The 16069-nt window shown below is 35.6% G+C and overlaps 1 protein-coding gene across 1 annotated transcript in view; it reads left to right on the top strand.

Moving 5' to 3' along the window:
• Positions 1-16069, top strand: part of Scn7a (sodium voltage-gated channel alpha subunit 7) — an 83949-nt gene that overhangs the window by 31844 nt on the left and 36036 nt on the right. Inside the window, exons 7-10 of the mRNA XM_004651922.2 lie at positions 3878-4084; positions 5483-5552; positions 9162-9303; positions 15009-15215. Of these exons, the coding sequence (XP_004651979.2) occupies positions 3878-4084; positions 5483-5552; positions 9162-9303; positions 15009-15215 (626 nt within the window). The remainder of the gene's footprint in view (positions 1-3877; positions 4085-5482; positions 5553-9161; positions 9304-15008; positions 15216-16069) is intronic.

Genomic DNA, 16069 nt, shown 5'->3' on the forward strand with positions numbered 1-16069 from the left:
ATTCCCGACTACCCTGATAAAGCCAGATATAAAAAGTGGCACATGTGTCTGGAGTTCATTTGCACGTAGCCAGATGTCCTGGTGTGCCATATTCATTCATTCTTATTCTCTCCTTCTGTCAAGTAACAAATATATTTTAAAAAATGGAAAAGCCTTTTCTTGTAGTAGAAAAAATAATGGATACACTTTGGAAATTATAAACTTTTATAAAGTATTAAAGAAAGCAAATACTATCAAAATTTTACAATTAATGGGGCAGAGGAATGTATCTTATAAAAATGACCCTGAGACTTCCCTGTTATAAGCAGAAAAGTTTCAGAACTTTGGAAAGTGTGAACAGGCTGTGACACTAAGATTGTACATCTATCTATCATTATATGTGATATTAACTGAAAATATCCACAGCTATATGAGTATTGAAACTTACATGTGCATTATTTCCAGATAATACCAAAAATATCTGAAAATTTAAATGATCAACATGATATTGAAGCCAAAGTTAGACACAATTTGAACAGAAAATAAATTATAAGTTACTGTTGTTAGTTGTGGAGCTGACTGAGAATGATATAAATTGGAGGCCATTCTTGAACTAGAAATGCATGTATCTGTGCTTTAGAAAACTGAAATATCTAGCATAATAAAATACTGGTAATTTTCATTTAAATCTAAATGAACTCATATGGCTTAGCACTGCTCCACTCTTTTTCTTGAAATACAGATGCATTTTTTTGAGTTTAAGAAAACTAAAATAGGTGCCACTTTTATAAGAACCTTTTATATTTCATTAAAATCTAAATGAACTCAGATGAGTTAGCAGTGGATCAGCCACTGTATATACCCCTTGGACAGTAATACTCTGTTGTCTTATCTTAGGCATCTTTTATCAGGAATATTCAACCAAGTTTAGTCCATCTCTTCTTTGAATAGAGGCCCCCACACCTCAGCACTGAAGCAGACCAAAAATTAATTTACCTTTTTGAGAGGACTTTCTGAGAATTTGAATGTTACTGTCCTATACATAAGAACAGATTATGTCTTGACCACATGCAAAATAATTTTAAGTTATGATTTATTAAAATTCCTAATAAAAATGAGAGATAGGATAGGGAGATGTGAGGGAGCTAGTTAATTACTCTCCTATTGTATATGGTAGAAGTAGAGTTCATACTGGGTTAGGGGTTTTTTTGTTTTGTTTTCTTTTTTTTCAGTCTTGAGTACTGAATCTAGGACCTGGATATTCTGAACATGTGCTTTACCTTTGAATTATACCCATAATGATCAATCATATTTTTCTGTAGAGATTTATATGTTGGTTTAAAATAACTGCTAAAATTTGACAAGCTCCCAAGGCAGTTTATTTTACTGAAAATACTAAAGAAATATATTTAGTTTATTTAGAAAGGATTAAATAAGAAACCAAATATGGATATCAAAAAAACAAAACTAAATCAGCCTGCCAATAGATTTGCCATGGCTCAAGGAACATTGCCCAACAGGGGGAAGACAGATTGTAAGAGTCGTGGAGTGGACAGGAATACCTAGACCATGGTCTGGGGCGCTAACACAGGAACTGACTGAAGCCTTCATGACCCCACAGTGATTACCATAACCCCACTGAAGATAGCCCCCAGGCAAATTAAAAAATGAAAACAAGCCATAAATATTCAAAGAAATGAAAATAGAAAAAACTAGTCCATAATATTTCCATTAATCAAAACCAGTATGTTGCAAACTTGAAAACTTATTCTCATGTTTCAAACTCAGCCTTCATTAATGTCTAAAGGACCTTATCTTTAAAACTATTACAGGGCTGGAGAAATGGCATAGCGGTTAAGGTGCTTGCCTGCGAAGTCTAGGAACACTTGTTTGAACCTCCAGGTCCCACCTATAGCCAAACACAAGTGACACAAGCATGCAATGTCTCACATGTGCACAAGGGGCGCATGCATCTGGAGTTCGTTCACAGTGCCTGAAAGGCCCTGTAGTGCCCATTTCTCTCTCTCTCTGCTTCTCTCTCTCTCTCTCTCTCCCCCCACAATAAAATAAAATAAAATAAATTTTTTAAATCGTATTATAGCAACTAAATATCTGAACTGGCTTTGATTTGAAATTAAATCTTTCAGAGCCAAATGTTGGGTCATGATATGCAGAGACATTTATCGTACCAATAACTGTGGGATAATTCTACAATGCACGACCCATATACCTCAACAAGGGGGGGGGGACAGCTGGGAGGGGGTAGGTCACGGATGAGCCTACTAATGGTACCAAACTGACTGTATTTGCTGAATACAAAACTAATTAATAAAAAAAATTAAAACAATAAAATAAAATGCTATATACTTTTGTTAACATTAACATAGTATAATATATATTATCAACATTAAACATTACATATTAACATTATATATTAAATATGTCATATATAATTTATTTATTTTTATTTAAAATTTCTATAATACATAATAAGATATAATAAATATAATATATAATAAATGTAATAATATATAATAAAATTATATATATATGTATATGTATGTATACATACATATATATATATATGTATATATATATGCACATATATATATAGTTTATTTTAGTCAAACAATTAAAAACTTTTAAAGGAGAAAAAATAAAATGCTTACCAAAACCAAAGGCATTAGAGGGCCATGTCTTCTCAGACACTTTGGGTGCTGATGATGGAATCAAATTCTGGAGTTTAAGGCTAACCTAAACAATATGACAAGAAACTTTCTCAAAATGAAGTATAAATTAGAGAATAGATTTTAATTATCAAAGTAACAAATCAAGTGGGTTTAGCTCCATGATAAGAATAATTAAACAGTCATAGAAATGTTGAGAATCTGATCAACATAAGAGAGTTATTACACTTACTAGCAAACTGCTACATTCAGCATTTAACAACTTAACATACACAGAGACCAACAAAGAAGGAAAGAGAACAAGAAATTGAAGGGGGCAGCTTGTATAACAAATAATAGTTCCATGTAAGAGGTACATTTTTATTATTATTTTTCTTCACTTTATCTTAGAATTTAGCATGTGTCAATTAAGAGAAAAAGGTCCACCTTTAAAGCTCAAGTTTTCAATGAAGAATTTTGATATGAATACAATTTACAGCATCATAACTCTATTAACACTACTGATCATTAATTTTTGTTCCAACTTTTATTGTAAGAGCTCCAGCATCATTTTTTATATTTTCAAGAATAAAGTAGAATTAGGAAATTTCACACCATCAATGACAAGTTTTAATCTATTTTGAGTTATAACTGTGTGTGCTTATCTAATCAGTCCTGTTGGTTGGTAAACAGGGAAGAAATCTGTTAAAATAGTAAGGACAAACCTTAATTTAAAATTGTGTCTGAACCATTTCATCCAGTGTTGTAAAGTAGCAGTAATAGAGAACCTTGAAGTCTGACTCTGTTGGACCCAGGTAATGGGAATTAGATTGACAGATGCTTTTCAATGGAACCAGCATTTGTCCTGGGAGACCTTGGCCTCAACTGCAGCTTTAGTAAGATTTAGTTTTTAATTAAAATCACACCCTTGGACTGGAGAGATGGCTTAGCAATTAAGGCGCTTGCCTGCAAAGCCTAAGCACCCAAGTTTGATTCCTCAGGACCAACATAAGCCAGATGCACAAGGGGCCACATGCCTCTAGTTTTTGTTTTTTTTTTTTTTTTGCAGTGACTACAGGCTCTGGCATACAAATTTTCTCTGTCCCTCCTCTTTCGCTCCCTCTCCCTCTCTCTTTTTCTCTCTCTCTGTGCCTCTTTCTCTCACACTCTAATAAATAAATAAGTAAGTAAGTAAATAAAATATTTTTAATAAACACATCTTTCTCTGCCAGGTCTGACGTCTGTGGTAAGGACTCTCACCCAGTGCTTGAAGAGACTCATGGGTGCCATATTCCTAGCTTTGTTTTTTCTGGGCACATTTTCTCTACTCGGGATGGGGCTCTTCATGGGCAACCTGAAGCACAAGTGTTTGCGATGGCCCCAGGAAAATGGAAATGAAACCTTCCACAACAGAACCATGCACCTGTATTACATTTCAGGTAAGAGTCACTGTAGCCGACAGCCTCACGTTGCTAGGATGAACTTTCAGACCAGACAGTTTATGGGAGGAAGAAGGTATTTATTTAAAGTTTACAGATCCAGAGGAAATTCCACAATGGCAGAAGAAGCTGGCTCTCTTTCCTGCAAAGCCTAATGATCTGGATTGGATTCCTCAGTAACCACATACAGTCAAATGCAAAAGGTGGTGCATATATTTGGAGTTTGTTTGCAGTGACTAGAGGCCCTGGTGTGTCCATTTTCTCTCTCTCTCTCTCTCTCTCTCTCTCTCTCTCTCTCTTTCTCTCTTTCTTTCCATGCAGATAAATAAAATATTTAAAAAATTATTACTGAAACAATATAAAACTGTTTTTAAATGAACTTGCTATATTCAGAATAAGAACACTTGGGACTAATATAAAATTTCATTTGGATTTTAAAATTTTATTTATGTATTTTCAAGGAGAGAGAGAGAATAAATGGGTGTACAAGGGCCTCTAGACACTGCAAACAAACTCCAGATGCATGCACAACCTTGTACATCTGGCTTTATATAGGTATAGGAGTGCCTTAACCACTAAGCAATCTTCCTAGCCCCTCATTTGGATTTTGATTGCCACTCAAAATACTTGATCAGTGGTAGTTAATCATTATGACTATACAATTATTCTAAAATTATTTGGGGTAATTAAATAAAGTGATTTTAGTTGAGATTCGATTAAAATGATATTAGTTGAGAGAACATGAAGTGATTTATAGATATACACACACATACATCATTGTTTTTAGTCTCTATGAGTTGAATGTAGACTCTAAAAAGCTATGTTCCTAGTTAAGCATGCTCTCAGCCATAGTACCTGATATCTGTATATATATAATTTATATCCTGCTTACATTTATTGGCATCAGACGTCTGGTAGGTTGTGGGCCATGATTTTTATTTTTTAACAGTTGTTGTAGCTAAAATCAACAAATAGCTGTCATTGGCTGCTCAGTACAAAAGAATCATCTACTACCAGGACAACCATAAGTTAAACCAATGGTCTCTTGTCCATGCAAATTATTAGGAATAAACCTTGGAAATCAAAGAAGTATTGGAAGTTGGTTTTTTTTTTTTTTTTTTCCTGCAAAGACACTATCATGTCTAGCTGTTTCATCCATCTTCCTGGATTCCTATTTTGAAGTGTATTTATCTGCCTTGCTGAGCGTTTCAGTCCCACAGTACTGAGGAATCCTCATTCCCAAAAGCCTGTGGCATATGTACAGGTTGTGGACAGGTAAACGTGCTGTTTGCCACTTTTTTTTTCTACTATGGAGATCATGTTCTGTGGAGATATAATTAGACTTCATGACTCACCATCAACTACCAACCATCATTTTTTTTTCCCCCTATTTTACAGAAAGAGAAAATTTTTACTACTTGGATGGAGAAAGATACGCTCTTCTTTGTGGCAACAGAACAGATGCTGGGTAAGTAGTGTACTTTCTTCTACGAAGTTAGACTGGTGCCAATTGAATGATTATTCCTTTCACTGTTAGTCTTGGTGGATTATATGATCTCATTTGTATTCAGGTCCATGCTGAGAAGTTGTTTTAGTCTTTAGAGATTTAAAACAAGAACTGCTACACTGTGAGGCTTAATAACAAGAGAAATTTACTTCTCAGTCAGGCAGGTTTGAAAGGTTGGGTCCAGGAGCTAGCTAATTTGTTGTCTGGTGATATTTGGTCTTTTGGTTCATAGATGGTGCTCTGTTTCTGTGTCCTCATAGAGAAAATTGGGATTCTTCGATAAGGACAATCACCACCAACATGAGGCCTCACTCTGATCAAATCCTTAACCAAAAGTTCTACTGTCTATGGGAGTTAGAATGCAAATGTTTGAATTTGGATCATAGCAGAAAGAACTGTGCAGTCTGGAATAGTATAACTCAGTGTTACAGAAAAGGAATAGAAAACCACTAAAAGGATTGCTTTGAGGCTAGGAAGCACAAAAATTTCAGAGCTGAAACTTCAGCAAGGATCTGAGCTTTTGTTTCCCATGAGTCCTAGCACTAAGGAGGATTACCAAAAAGAGAGAAGAATCTGTTAGTTGGTTGGAAGATTTTAAAGAAGAGAAATGTTTCAGCAATATGTTATATTTCCTTTATTCTATGCCTTGTTTCTTATATAATTTTAGTTTATATTGATGCAATCATGTCCTCTTAAAAACAATAAGGGGCTGGAGTGATGGCTTAGTAGTGAAGGAGCTTGCCTGAAGAGCTTAATGACCTGTGTTAGAATCCCCAGTACCCACATAAAGCCAGATGCACAAAGTGGCACATGCATCTAGAGTTGGTTTGCAGAGGCTGGAGGCCCTGGCATATCCATTCTATCTCTTTGTCTCTCTTTCTCTGCTTGCAAATAAGTAAATAAATGAAACTATTAATAAATCCATTATACAGTGAGATAAAAACTATCAGTATTGCTGCCTTGCAATTTCCAATAGAATAATTAAAAAATGAAAATAAGGCTCTGATCAACTATAAAGGACTTAGTGATTGCTATTTGTTGCTTTGTTTAATTGAGATAATGCGACATCCATGAAAAGGGTGGTTTTTTGGTTTTTTTTTTTGTTTGTTTGTTTTTGTTTTTCCCTAGGGTTCTGGCACCATTGATTAAATTCACCTGGGAGGATTCACTGTACTTGCTTATCTTATTTAAATAGGTATATCTTTACTTACTCAGCACATTGCTAGAACAAAGCATCCTATCAAAAACAGCTTGTTGTGGGCAAGAGTTTCTTTTGGCTTACAGACTCCAGTGAAAGCTCCATGGAGATAAGGGAAAATGTGGCATTGGCAGAGGGCGGACATCACCTCCTGGCCAACGTCAGGTGAAAAACAGCATCAGGAGAGTGTGCCAAATACTGTCAAGGGGAAGATTATAAACACCCATAAATTCACCCCCAACAAAACGACATTCCTCCTCCAGTAAGGATCCAATTTCCAAATTGCTCTCAGCTGGGGATCATGTATTCAAAACACATGAGTTTATGAGGGACACCTAATTCATACCAACACAATAATAACCATTGATGTACTTTAAATATATGCGGCTATGATTATTCAGAACACATTGTCATATTTTATACTGGATTTTAAAAAATTATTTATTTATTTATTTGAGAGCAACAGACACAGAGAGAAAGACAGATAGAGGGAGAGAGAGAGAATGGGCATGCCAGGGCTTCCAGCCTCTGCAAACGAACTCCAGACGCGTGCACCCCCTTGTGCATCTGGCTAATGTGGGACCTGGGGAACCGAGCCTCGAACCGGGGTCCTTAGGCTTCACAGGCAAGTGCTTAGCTGCTAAGCCATCTCTCCAGCCCACATTGTTATATTTTAAGGCAAGAAGAAAAAGTCATGCCAGGTTTCACCTGTTACATCATAGTTTGCAGCAGAGGAAACTATTTCCTAAACTTAATAGATTAATAAAAAAGCAGTAATTTGCTGAGAATCAGTAGTTTAAGAGTTAAGCAAACCTCAATTCACAAGTGTCTTTTAAAAATTGCTCCTTGTTTCCTTATATGTCTAAGATATATGACATGATCAATCCTGGAATAATGTGGGAGTGAACTTTATGGAGATATAGATAGAAGGAAATGTGTTCTGTTGGAATACTACTATAAGCCCATGACTCATGTCCCTCTATAGATAAAAGTTTCAGAACTCCCTAGAAGGAAAGGAAATAAACATGTAATTTGTTCTTTCCCCCTAAGCGCAGGAACTGCTTTTAAGTTATTGCTGTAAAACACATTTGCTCACACTTAAGTAATGGGAACTGAGGTAGCTGAAATGAAATCATTTGAAAATTAAAAGCTATTAAAATAATGTATTTTTTAAATCAATGCTATTTTTGACAGTTATAGTTTTACTGTGTCATTTATATTATATTATATTATATTATATTATATTATATTATATTTCATTTATTTACATTTTATTTTTGCTGTTCTGAGGGTCACTCCTAGAGACTTAGCCATGTTAGATAAGTATTCTACCATGAGACATATCTTTAGTCCTTGTGATTCAATTTTGAGGAGTAAAATTAAAATTAGTAACAATACACTATATTCTTGAAATTGGCAAAATAACATATCTTGTGTTCTCACCACAAAATCATAAATATCTAGATATGTGAGATATACTCCTATTTAGCCATTCAACGAGGTATACATTTTGTTGCTTTTAAATATATACCATTTTGTTGAACAAATGGATTAATCAGTGCTTACAAAAACACTTTGTGGGGACTAGAGAGAGAGCTCAACAGGTAAGGGCACTTATTGTGCAAACATGAAAGCCTGAGGAGACCTCAGAGATCACTCAGGTTAATCTCCAAGACCTACATAGACAGTTGGGAATAGCTACCCACACCTTTAACCTCAGTTTAATAAGGCAGTGAGTTCTTGCCTCACTCAGATCTAAATACACAAATTCCTGAAGCAAAGACCAGAATATCTCCAGGGCTCTAAAAAAAAAAAAAAAAAAAAAAAAAAAAAAAACATAAAAACAGGAAGCCCAGGTTTAATAAGAGACTCTGGCTCAAATGAGAACAAGTGGAGACCAAGAGAGGACATCCAAAGATCCCCTGTGGCCCTGCCCACCATGTGCATAGCTCACACAACACATCACATTACATACATGCAAAAAAGCCTTGCAAAAACCACTTTTATGGGCCCATTATAACACTGTTCATGTAGTAACTTGAACTCTAGATCATAGGTCATGCTTAGTGTTTTGGCTATAGTTTTGGAGAAAAGATTAATTACCTCATACATAGGAGAGATGTACCTGTTCAAGGAAAGATTAGAGATAGATCGGTGGTATAGATAGATAGATAGAGATATATGATAGATGACACAGATGATATGGATATATAGATGTATATTCTTTTCTCTTTTTTCTCTTAAGAAATTAAGTTTACAGGTTAATTCATTTAATTAGGCATTTGTGTATAATCAACCCACATCATCTTCAATTTGACCTAGAGTGTGTTTAATTATCATTACTAAGACCTTCCCTTTCCTGTCTCCTTCAGCCAGTGTCCTGAAGGATATGTCTGTGTAAAAGATGGCACAAATCCAGACCATGGCTTCACAAATTTTGACAATTTTGGCTGGGCCTTACTTGCCCTATTTCGATTAATGACCCAGGATTACCCAGAAGCACTTTATCATCAGGTAAGAATATAGAGAATTTGCACTACAATTTAAAAATACTATCTTGCCCTCCTTTCCAAAACACAAACCAAGTGTAATCAACTCACTAACTTTCTGGGGAGAAGAATTCAAGAACAGAAGAAAAATAAGTCACAATCACTAAATGCCCAAATATGCACTGCAGGTGTGTTTTTCTGTGATTATGTGATCTCTTATTTAGAGTCAATACAATGGTTTTACTTATGAATTTTCAGTTATTCAATATTGCTAAAGTGATTCAGTTTCAATAGAAATCACACTCCAGGTTTGAATGATGGTATTTCCCTTCATAGTATAATATGTGTTAATTCTAGGCAGAAACAGCCTCAGTGCTGACCAAATACACATTCCTAAGGAAAAAAACCTACCTTCTCTCTTGGCTAGGGTATACTGTGTTGCTAAGCTTATGATGTTTGGTAGGTAAGGTTACTAAATGAATTTTGAAATGGCAATACATTTAGTAAAGAATGAACATATTGAGATAGATATAACACCATACTTATTTGAAAAGACTGTCTGTATACCTGCTTTTTAATATGAGATTCTTAAATTTACTAGGATTGGGTAACTTTACCAAATTTATAACATACATGCATAATACATAGGAGAGATGTACTTTTTCAAGGGAATATTAAAGATAGATTAATGATACAGATAGATGATCGATAGATATAGATATATGATAGATGACACAGATGATACATATCAATAAATGTATATTATTCTTTGTCTCTTTTTCGCTTAAGAAATGAAGTTTACAGGTTAATTCTTTTAATCAGGAATTTGTGTATTTAGACCTGAGTGAGGCAAGAACTCACTGCCTTATTGAAGCCTGTCATGGTAACTCATTTGTTATGTATAAAGAACATTTCTAGGTAATAAATACTTAGTCAAAATGTTCTGAGATAATGATTACCATTTGTGAAGTAGTAATTTCTTAAATACAAATAAAGTTCTAGTTATATTTTTTCTGATTTTTATATTAAATAATGCCCCAGTTATAAAAATATCACTGTTACCAAAAGTGAATTCCAGTTTCTGAGAATTTAATAGCTAATTATGTGTACCTCTGTTTCTAAAACTGATATAATTATCATTACTATGAAGATCTGGGTTTTTCTTCAATGTGAAGCTTCATTACCATAAAACATGAATTATTATCAAAATAGGATAGTCAACATTAAAAGACATTAGATAAAAATAACACTCTATATTCTGAAAGATTCTGTAGTTGAGATAATATTCTTTTCCCCCCTTCCTCCCTCTCTTTTGCCCTCTCCCTCCCTCCATTTCTTTCTCCTTTCCTTCCTTTCTTTTCTCCTTCCTTTCCTTCCTTTCAATTGCTTGAATTATTACAGGTGAAATATTAGTTTTGTGGCAGAGCTGCCATCCAATCACAATCATGTATTGTGCATGAGAGAATATTATTTTTTAACACACACACACACACACACACACACACACACACACACACACATTCTGCTTATTTTGATTGTAACTAGATAAATTGTGGTATGTTTGTGTGTGTGTGTACGTATCATTAAAATGATAGAACAATGTAGTATATTTTATGCACAATGTTTAAAAATCTCTAAGTAAATCAAGTAGTGCAGTTGTGTTTTTAAAAATATTTTATTTATTTGAGAGAGAGAGAGAGAGAGAGAGCGAGCAAGAATGCCAGGGCTTCCAACCACTGCAAATGAAGTCCAGATGCATACATTACCTTTTGCATCTAGCTTAGGTAGATATTGGGGAATAGAAACTGGGTTCTTAGGCTTCAAAGGCAAGCACCTTAACCACTATGCAATCTCTCCAGCCCACAGTTGTGGTTTTTAAAAACTTTATTCATTTAATAATTTGAGAGGGAGAGAGAAAGTGAAAGAGAAGAGAGAGGAGAGAGGAAGAGAGAGAAAGAGGAGAGGATGGGTGTGTCAGAGCCTCTAGCCACTGCAAATGATATCCAGATTCATATGCCACCTTGTGCATATGGCTTTATATGGATATTGGGAGTTAAATCTGGGTCCTTTTGCCCTGCAGGCAAGCACCTTAATAAATAAGCCATTTCTCAAGCCTCCACAATTATGTTTTTGAAAAGAGATAAAATTACTACAAGAGATGTATTTTTATTTATGCAAATTGCTTTTCTAACTTTCTCATGTTAGTATTTACATGGTTATTTTCTAATATTTGTGACATGTATCAGTGTTTCATCCATAGCATGAAGAACTGTTTATTTGTAATACTATTTTGCAAACTTACCTTCTTGAAAATTCTTTTTACTTTTGTATGGTGGAATTTAGCTAAAATTCCATATGTATGAAACAATGCCTATTAAGATTTAGGCTCTGTATACTTCTCCAGATTCATTTTCTAGATGACCCAATGTGAAAAGATTATTTCCTAATTGAATGTTCCTCATAGTTTCTTATTTCTGTCTTTTGACCTACACCCAAATTCAAGTTTTCTTTCTTGTTTCGGGTCTTAGTTAACCTCTTGAACTTTCCCTTCAGCTCCTTTCAGAATATAATACACTCTGCCCTTAAGTCCCATAGTATGCTCTAATATCCTCAGATGTGATATTTTAAATACATGTTCAGATAGTTTTCTCATTCGCAGCAAATAAACAGCCTAGAACATTTTGTGCCTATTTTAATTTAGTAAACACAAGTAAAGCCAATACTTTAGGATACATCAATTTGTATACTAATGAAAGTCTTACTTTTCGCATGGACTCAAAAGTGCATTATACACTGGTATAGTTATTAACGTTATTTTAAAGGTGAACGCTTTATTTTGACAGTAAAAGTGGAACCAAGTTAGACAGTATTTGGACTTGGAGTCTACCAAGACATTCATTTCTGTGTCTAGATTTTTATTATGTAGGATTTGGTTTGATTTTATTAAAGTTTTTGCTCTAAGCATTTGCCTAAACTAAATTTATCATAGCTGAAGAAAATTTTCAGCTATTTCTGAGCAGTGTAGCTCATGTTTTAGAAAAGATTATGATCAAATATTTCATTAGTCTTCATTTGGTCCCAGTATTTCTTGATATATAATAGGTACTGTTGCAGTCCGGTTCGCATTGCTGGTAGAAATCACCCAACAAAGAGCAGCTTCTGGGAAAAAGAGATTTATTTTGACTTAAAGGCTCGAGGGGAAGCTCTATGATGACAGGGGAAAACAATGGCATGAGCAGAGGGTGGACATCAACCCCTGGCCAACATAAGGTGGACCACAGCAACAGGAGGGTGTGCCAAACACTGGCAAGGGGAAACTGGCTATAAAGCCCATAAGCCCGCCCCCAACAATACACTCCCTCCAGGAGGCATTAATTCCCAAATATCCATCAGCTAGGAACCTAGAATTCAGAACACTTAAGTTTATGGGGGATACCTGTATCAAACCACCACATTCCGCCCCTGGCCCCCATAAACTGATACCCATACATGATATAAAATATAATACATTCAGTCTGATTTTAAAAGTCCCCATAGTTTTTATCAATCCCAATGATGTTCATACATCCCCATAGTCCAAGATCTTTTAACTGAGCCATAATACCAAAAAATAACCTCAAAAAACCCATAATGGCACAGAATAAATATTCACACTGCAAAAGATGGCATTGGGCATAGCAAAGAAACATTCAACCAATACAAGATTTAAAACAACCAGGGCAAATATCAAACTCTGTAGCTTCAAGTCCAGCAACTCTAACCAGTGACAAATGTTCAAGTCTGATAATTCTAACCAGCAACAAGTCTCTGACATTCCAATTCCACCCCTCCAGCTAGGCTACTCACAGTCCTGGGAACTTCATCAGGGCTGGCAGCTCCTTGGCAGCCATCTTGTGGTCCTGGCATCTCCACTGGGTCTCCACTGCAATCCATGGTTCATCCTCATGGCCCCATGGGGTCTCTATGCAGGCAACCAGCAAACCCGCTTCACACTGCCCATGGCCATTTCCAAAACACAAGACCGTGTTGCAAACTCAATGACCCTCTTTCCAGCATTTCTTATACTCCACAATACCAGGTAGGGTGCCAATTTGTTAATCCAGGGGGGATTAAAGCAGACTTTGAAGAACAGGATACTCCTTGAGCACCCAGGCCCCTTCAAAAGAGTATACATTCTTCCTATTGCCCCAGCACAGGTCAGCTAGCCCAGTCTCAAAGATAGTAATCTTTCAGACAGGCAACAGTTCACCCAAAGATTTTTCTTTCTGTGCCATAGCCCTCTGTACACACCAGTTCATTTCTACGCAAAGCAACCCTGCACAACCCTGCACAACTTCTCAGGACATGGGCATAAGAGCAAGCTTCTCACACAAACTGCTAGCCTAGTCCAAGCACAGCTCTTTCTCACCCTCATGAGCCAAACATCACAGTCCATAGTTCTGACTAGAATAGTCCATCCAGCTATACTTACAGCACTGCAAGGCATTTTTTGGGCCAAGGTTTCAACTCCTTCCTCTTTCCTCTTGAAAAATCAGCTCCAAAAAGGCTGAAGCCACCCAGTCAGGTGTTTAGCAGCAACCCTACTCCTCGGTACCACTTTACTGTTGCAGTCCGGTTCGCATTGCTGTTAGAAATCGCCCAACCAAGAGCAGCTTCTGGGAAAAAGAGATTTATTTTGGCTTACAGGCTCGAGGGGAAGCTCCACGATGGCAGGGGGAAATGATGGCATGAGCAGAGGGTGGACATCACCCCCTGGCCAACATAGGGTGGACCACAGCAACAGGAGGGTGTGCCAAACACTGGCAAGGGGAAACTGGCTATAAAGCCCATAAGCCCGCCCCCAACAATACACTCCCTCCAGGAGGCATTAATTCCCAAATATCCATCAGCTGGGAACCTAGCATTCAGAACACTTAAGTTTATGGGGGACACCTGTATCAAACCACCACAGGTACAGATATGAGTAAAGTATGCCAACCCTTGTGGAACAGCTTATCTCCATAGTTATCATCTACTGTGTATATGCTTTGTGATGAGATCTTCACATGCACTATTTCATTTCATCTTCATCCAAACCTGTAAAATAAGGTACCAGCTCAGACTGAAGAAGATTTTTTCCCATGATAGCAAGAATATATACTTTCAGGTTGGTCATGGTGGTACAAACCATTATTCCCGTCATTTGAAAGACTGAGAGGGTTGGGGGTGGACGTATTTGAAACTAACAGCTTCAGCTACATAGTGACAATCTGTCTCAAGAAAAGGCTGCACTATGATCACAGAATGGAGAAAACAATCCCCTTCTAGATCTAAGATCAAGATAGTTATTTCCTCTGCCCATTTTTAACAATATGAAATATTATACAATAGTAGAACAAATACAAGGTGTTTATGTTCATGGTCTGCAATTCACCCTATAAACCCATTTCTGGTAGCTGAATGTATCACTGAAAATTATAGCTAATTCAGTGGTAAAAATAATGAAATCCTAAATAGTTGTCTCAATGGGTTAATAGAGGTTATTAAAATATTTTTAAGTCTAACATTCTAAGTTCATAAAAATTGTTTTGATTGACTTTTGGAATTTCCTACTAAACTGTCTTGACAGTAAATTCCATTCATGATGAAATTATTTTCAACAGAAAAATTAATTTTCATCTTAAAATGGGAGAATATATAAAATACATATAAAATATTTCTGTCTTTCTTCTGTGTCCCACCTCTCTGTAGATCCTTTATGCTTCTGGAAAAGTCTACATGGTATTTTTTGTTGCTGTAAGTTTCTGTTTTGCCTTTTACATGGCAAGTTTATTCTTGGGCATAATTGCTATGGTCTATGAAGAAGAAAGGCAGAGAGCTACAGAAAAACCCAAGAAGACTGGATCCCCGTTTCAACAGACTGCAAAAGAACATGAGGCAGGAAATGAAGCAGCTGAGGTATAAGACTTTTATGCATTTTTGATTCACGGTGTTACAAATAATTTTTCAAGAGATTAGAGTGCTTTCCTTTCTAATAAATGTTTATGCCTGTGTGGGGGACATGATCTTCACCTTTTTATATCTATTGTGATAAGTGACAAATAGGACTAAATATTAGATATGTATAATTTTTATTCAAATTTGTATTGTTAATGAACTGTGAATGCATTGCATTTTTAGAACTTGGTTTCTTCTAGTGAAAGTATAATTTATTTATTCAATCTTGCTTCAGGATGAACAACAGAATTAATTTTGTAAAATATGTTCAACTCTAACATGATGCTCTGTCCTACAGTTATAATGAACTGAGATAATAGGCAAAAGTACAGTTCTAAAGTTGTAAAAATAATAAAAATGAGTTCTCTCATCTATTCAAGAGGAAATTTGTGGTATATCATGATGTATGTATTTTACCCATAGAATGATTAAATTTATGACTAATAGAAACTGGTAATATTTTACTATAATTTTAAATTTCCCAGTTACATATAAATTTTCTTTTTCAGATTGCTAATGTCATATAAACATTTCATTTCACAAATCTGAAGGTGTAATGTTAACTTCATTGTAGATAATAGTTTTTAAAACCATGAAGCATGCCATAAGTGTGCTATAAAGGATAGCAGTGTAGAGAAATATGACCAGAAGTAACTTTCTTATCTTCCAGGCTATCACACTTCTTGAACTGTTTTTTCTAGATGATGATAAAGGATCTAAATTGAGACAGAGGGCTAAAGATAGAGAGGAGACCCAGCTGGTACTCCTTCCATATAAAGAAGATAAAACAGGTGTGGAAAAGTTGAGGGCTGGCA

This window comes from Jaculus jaculus, chromosome 4 (genome assembly GCF_020740685.1).
Source record: "Jaculus jaculus isolate mJacJac1 chromosome 4, mJacJac1.mat.Y.cur, whole genome shotgun sequence".
In the NCBI taxonomy this organism is placed as follows: domain Eukaryota; kingdom Metazoa; phylum Chordata; class Mammalia; order Rodentia; family Dipodidae; genus Jaculus; species Jaculus jaculus.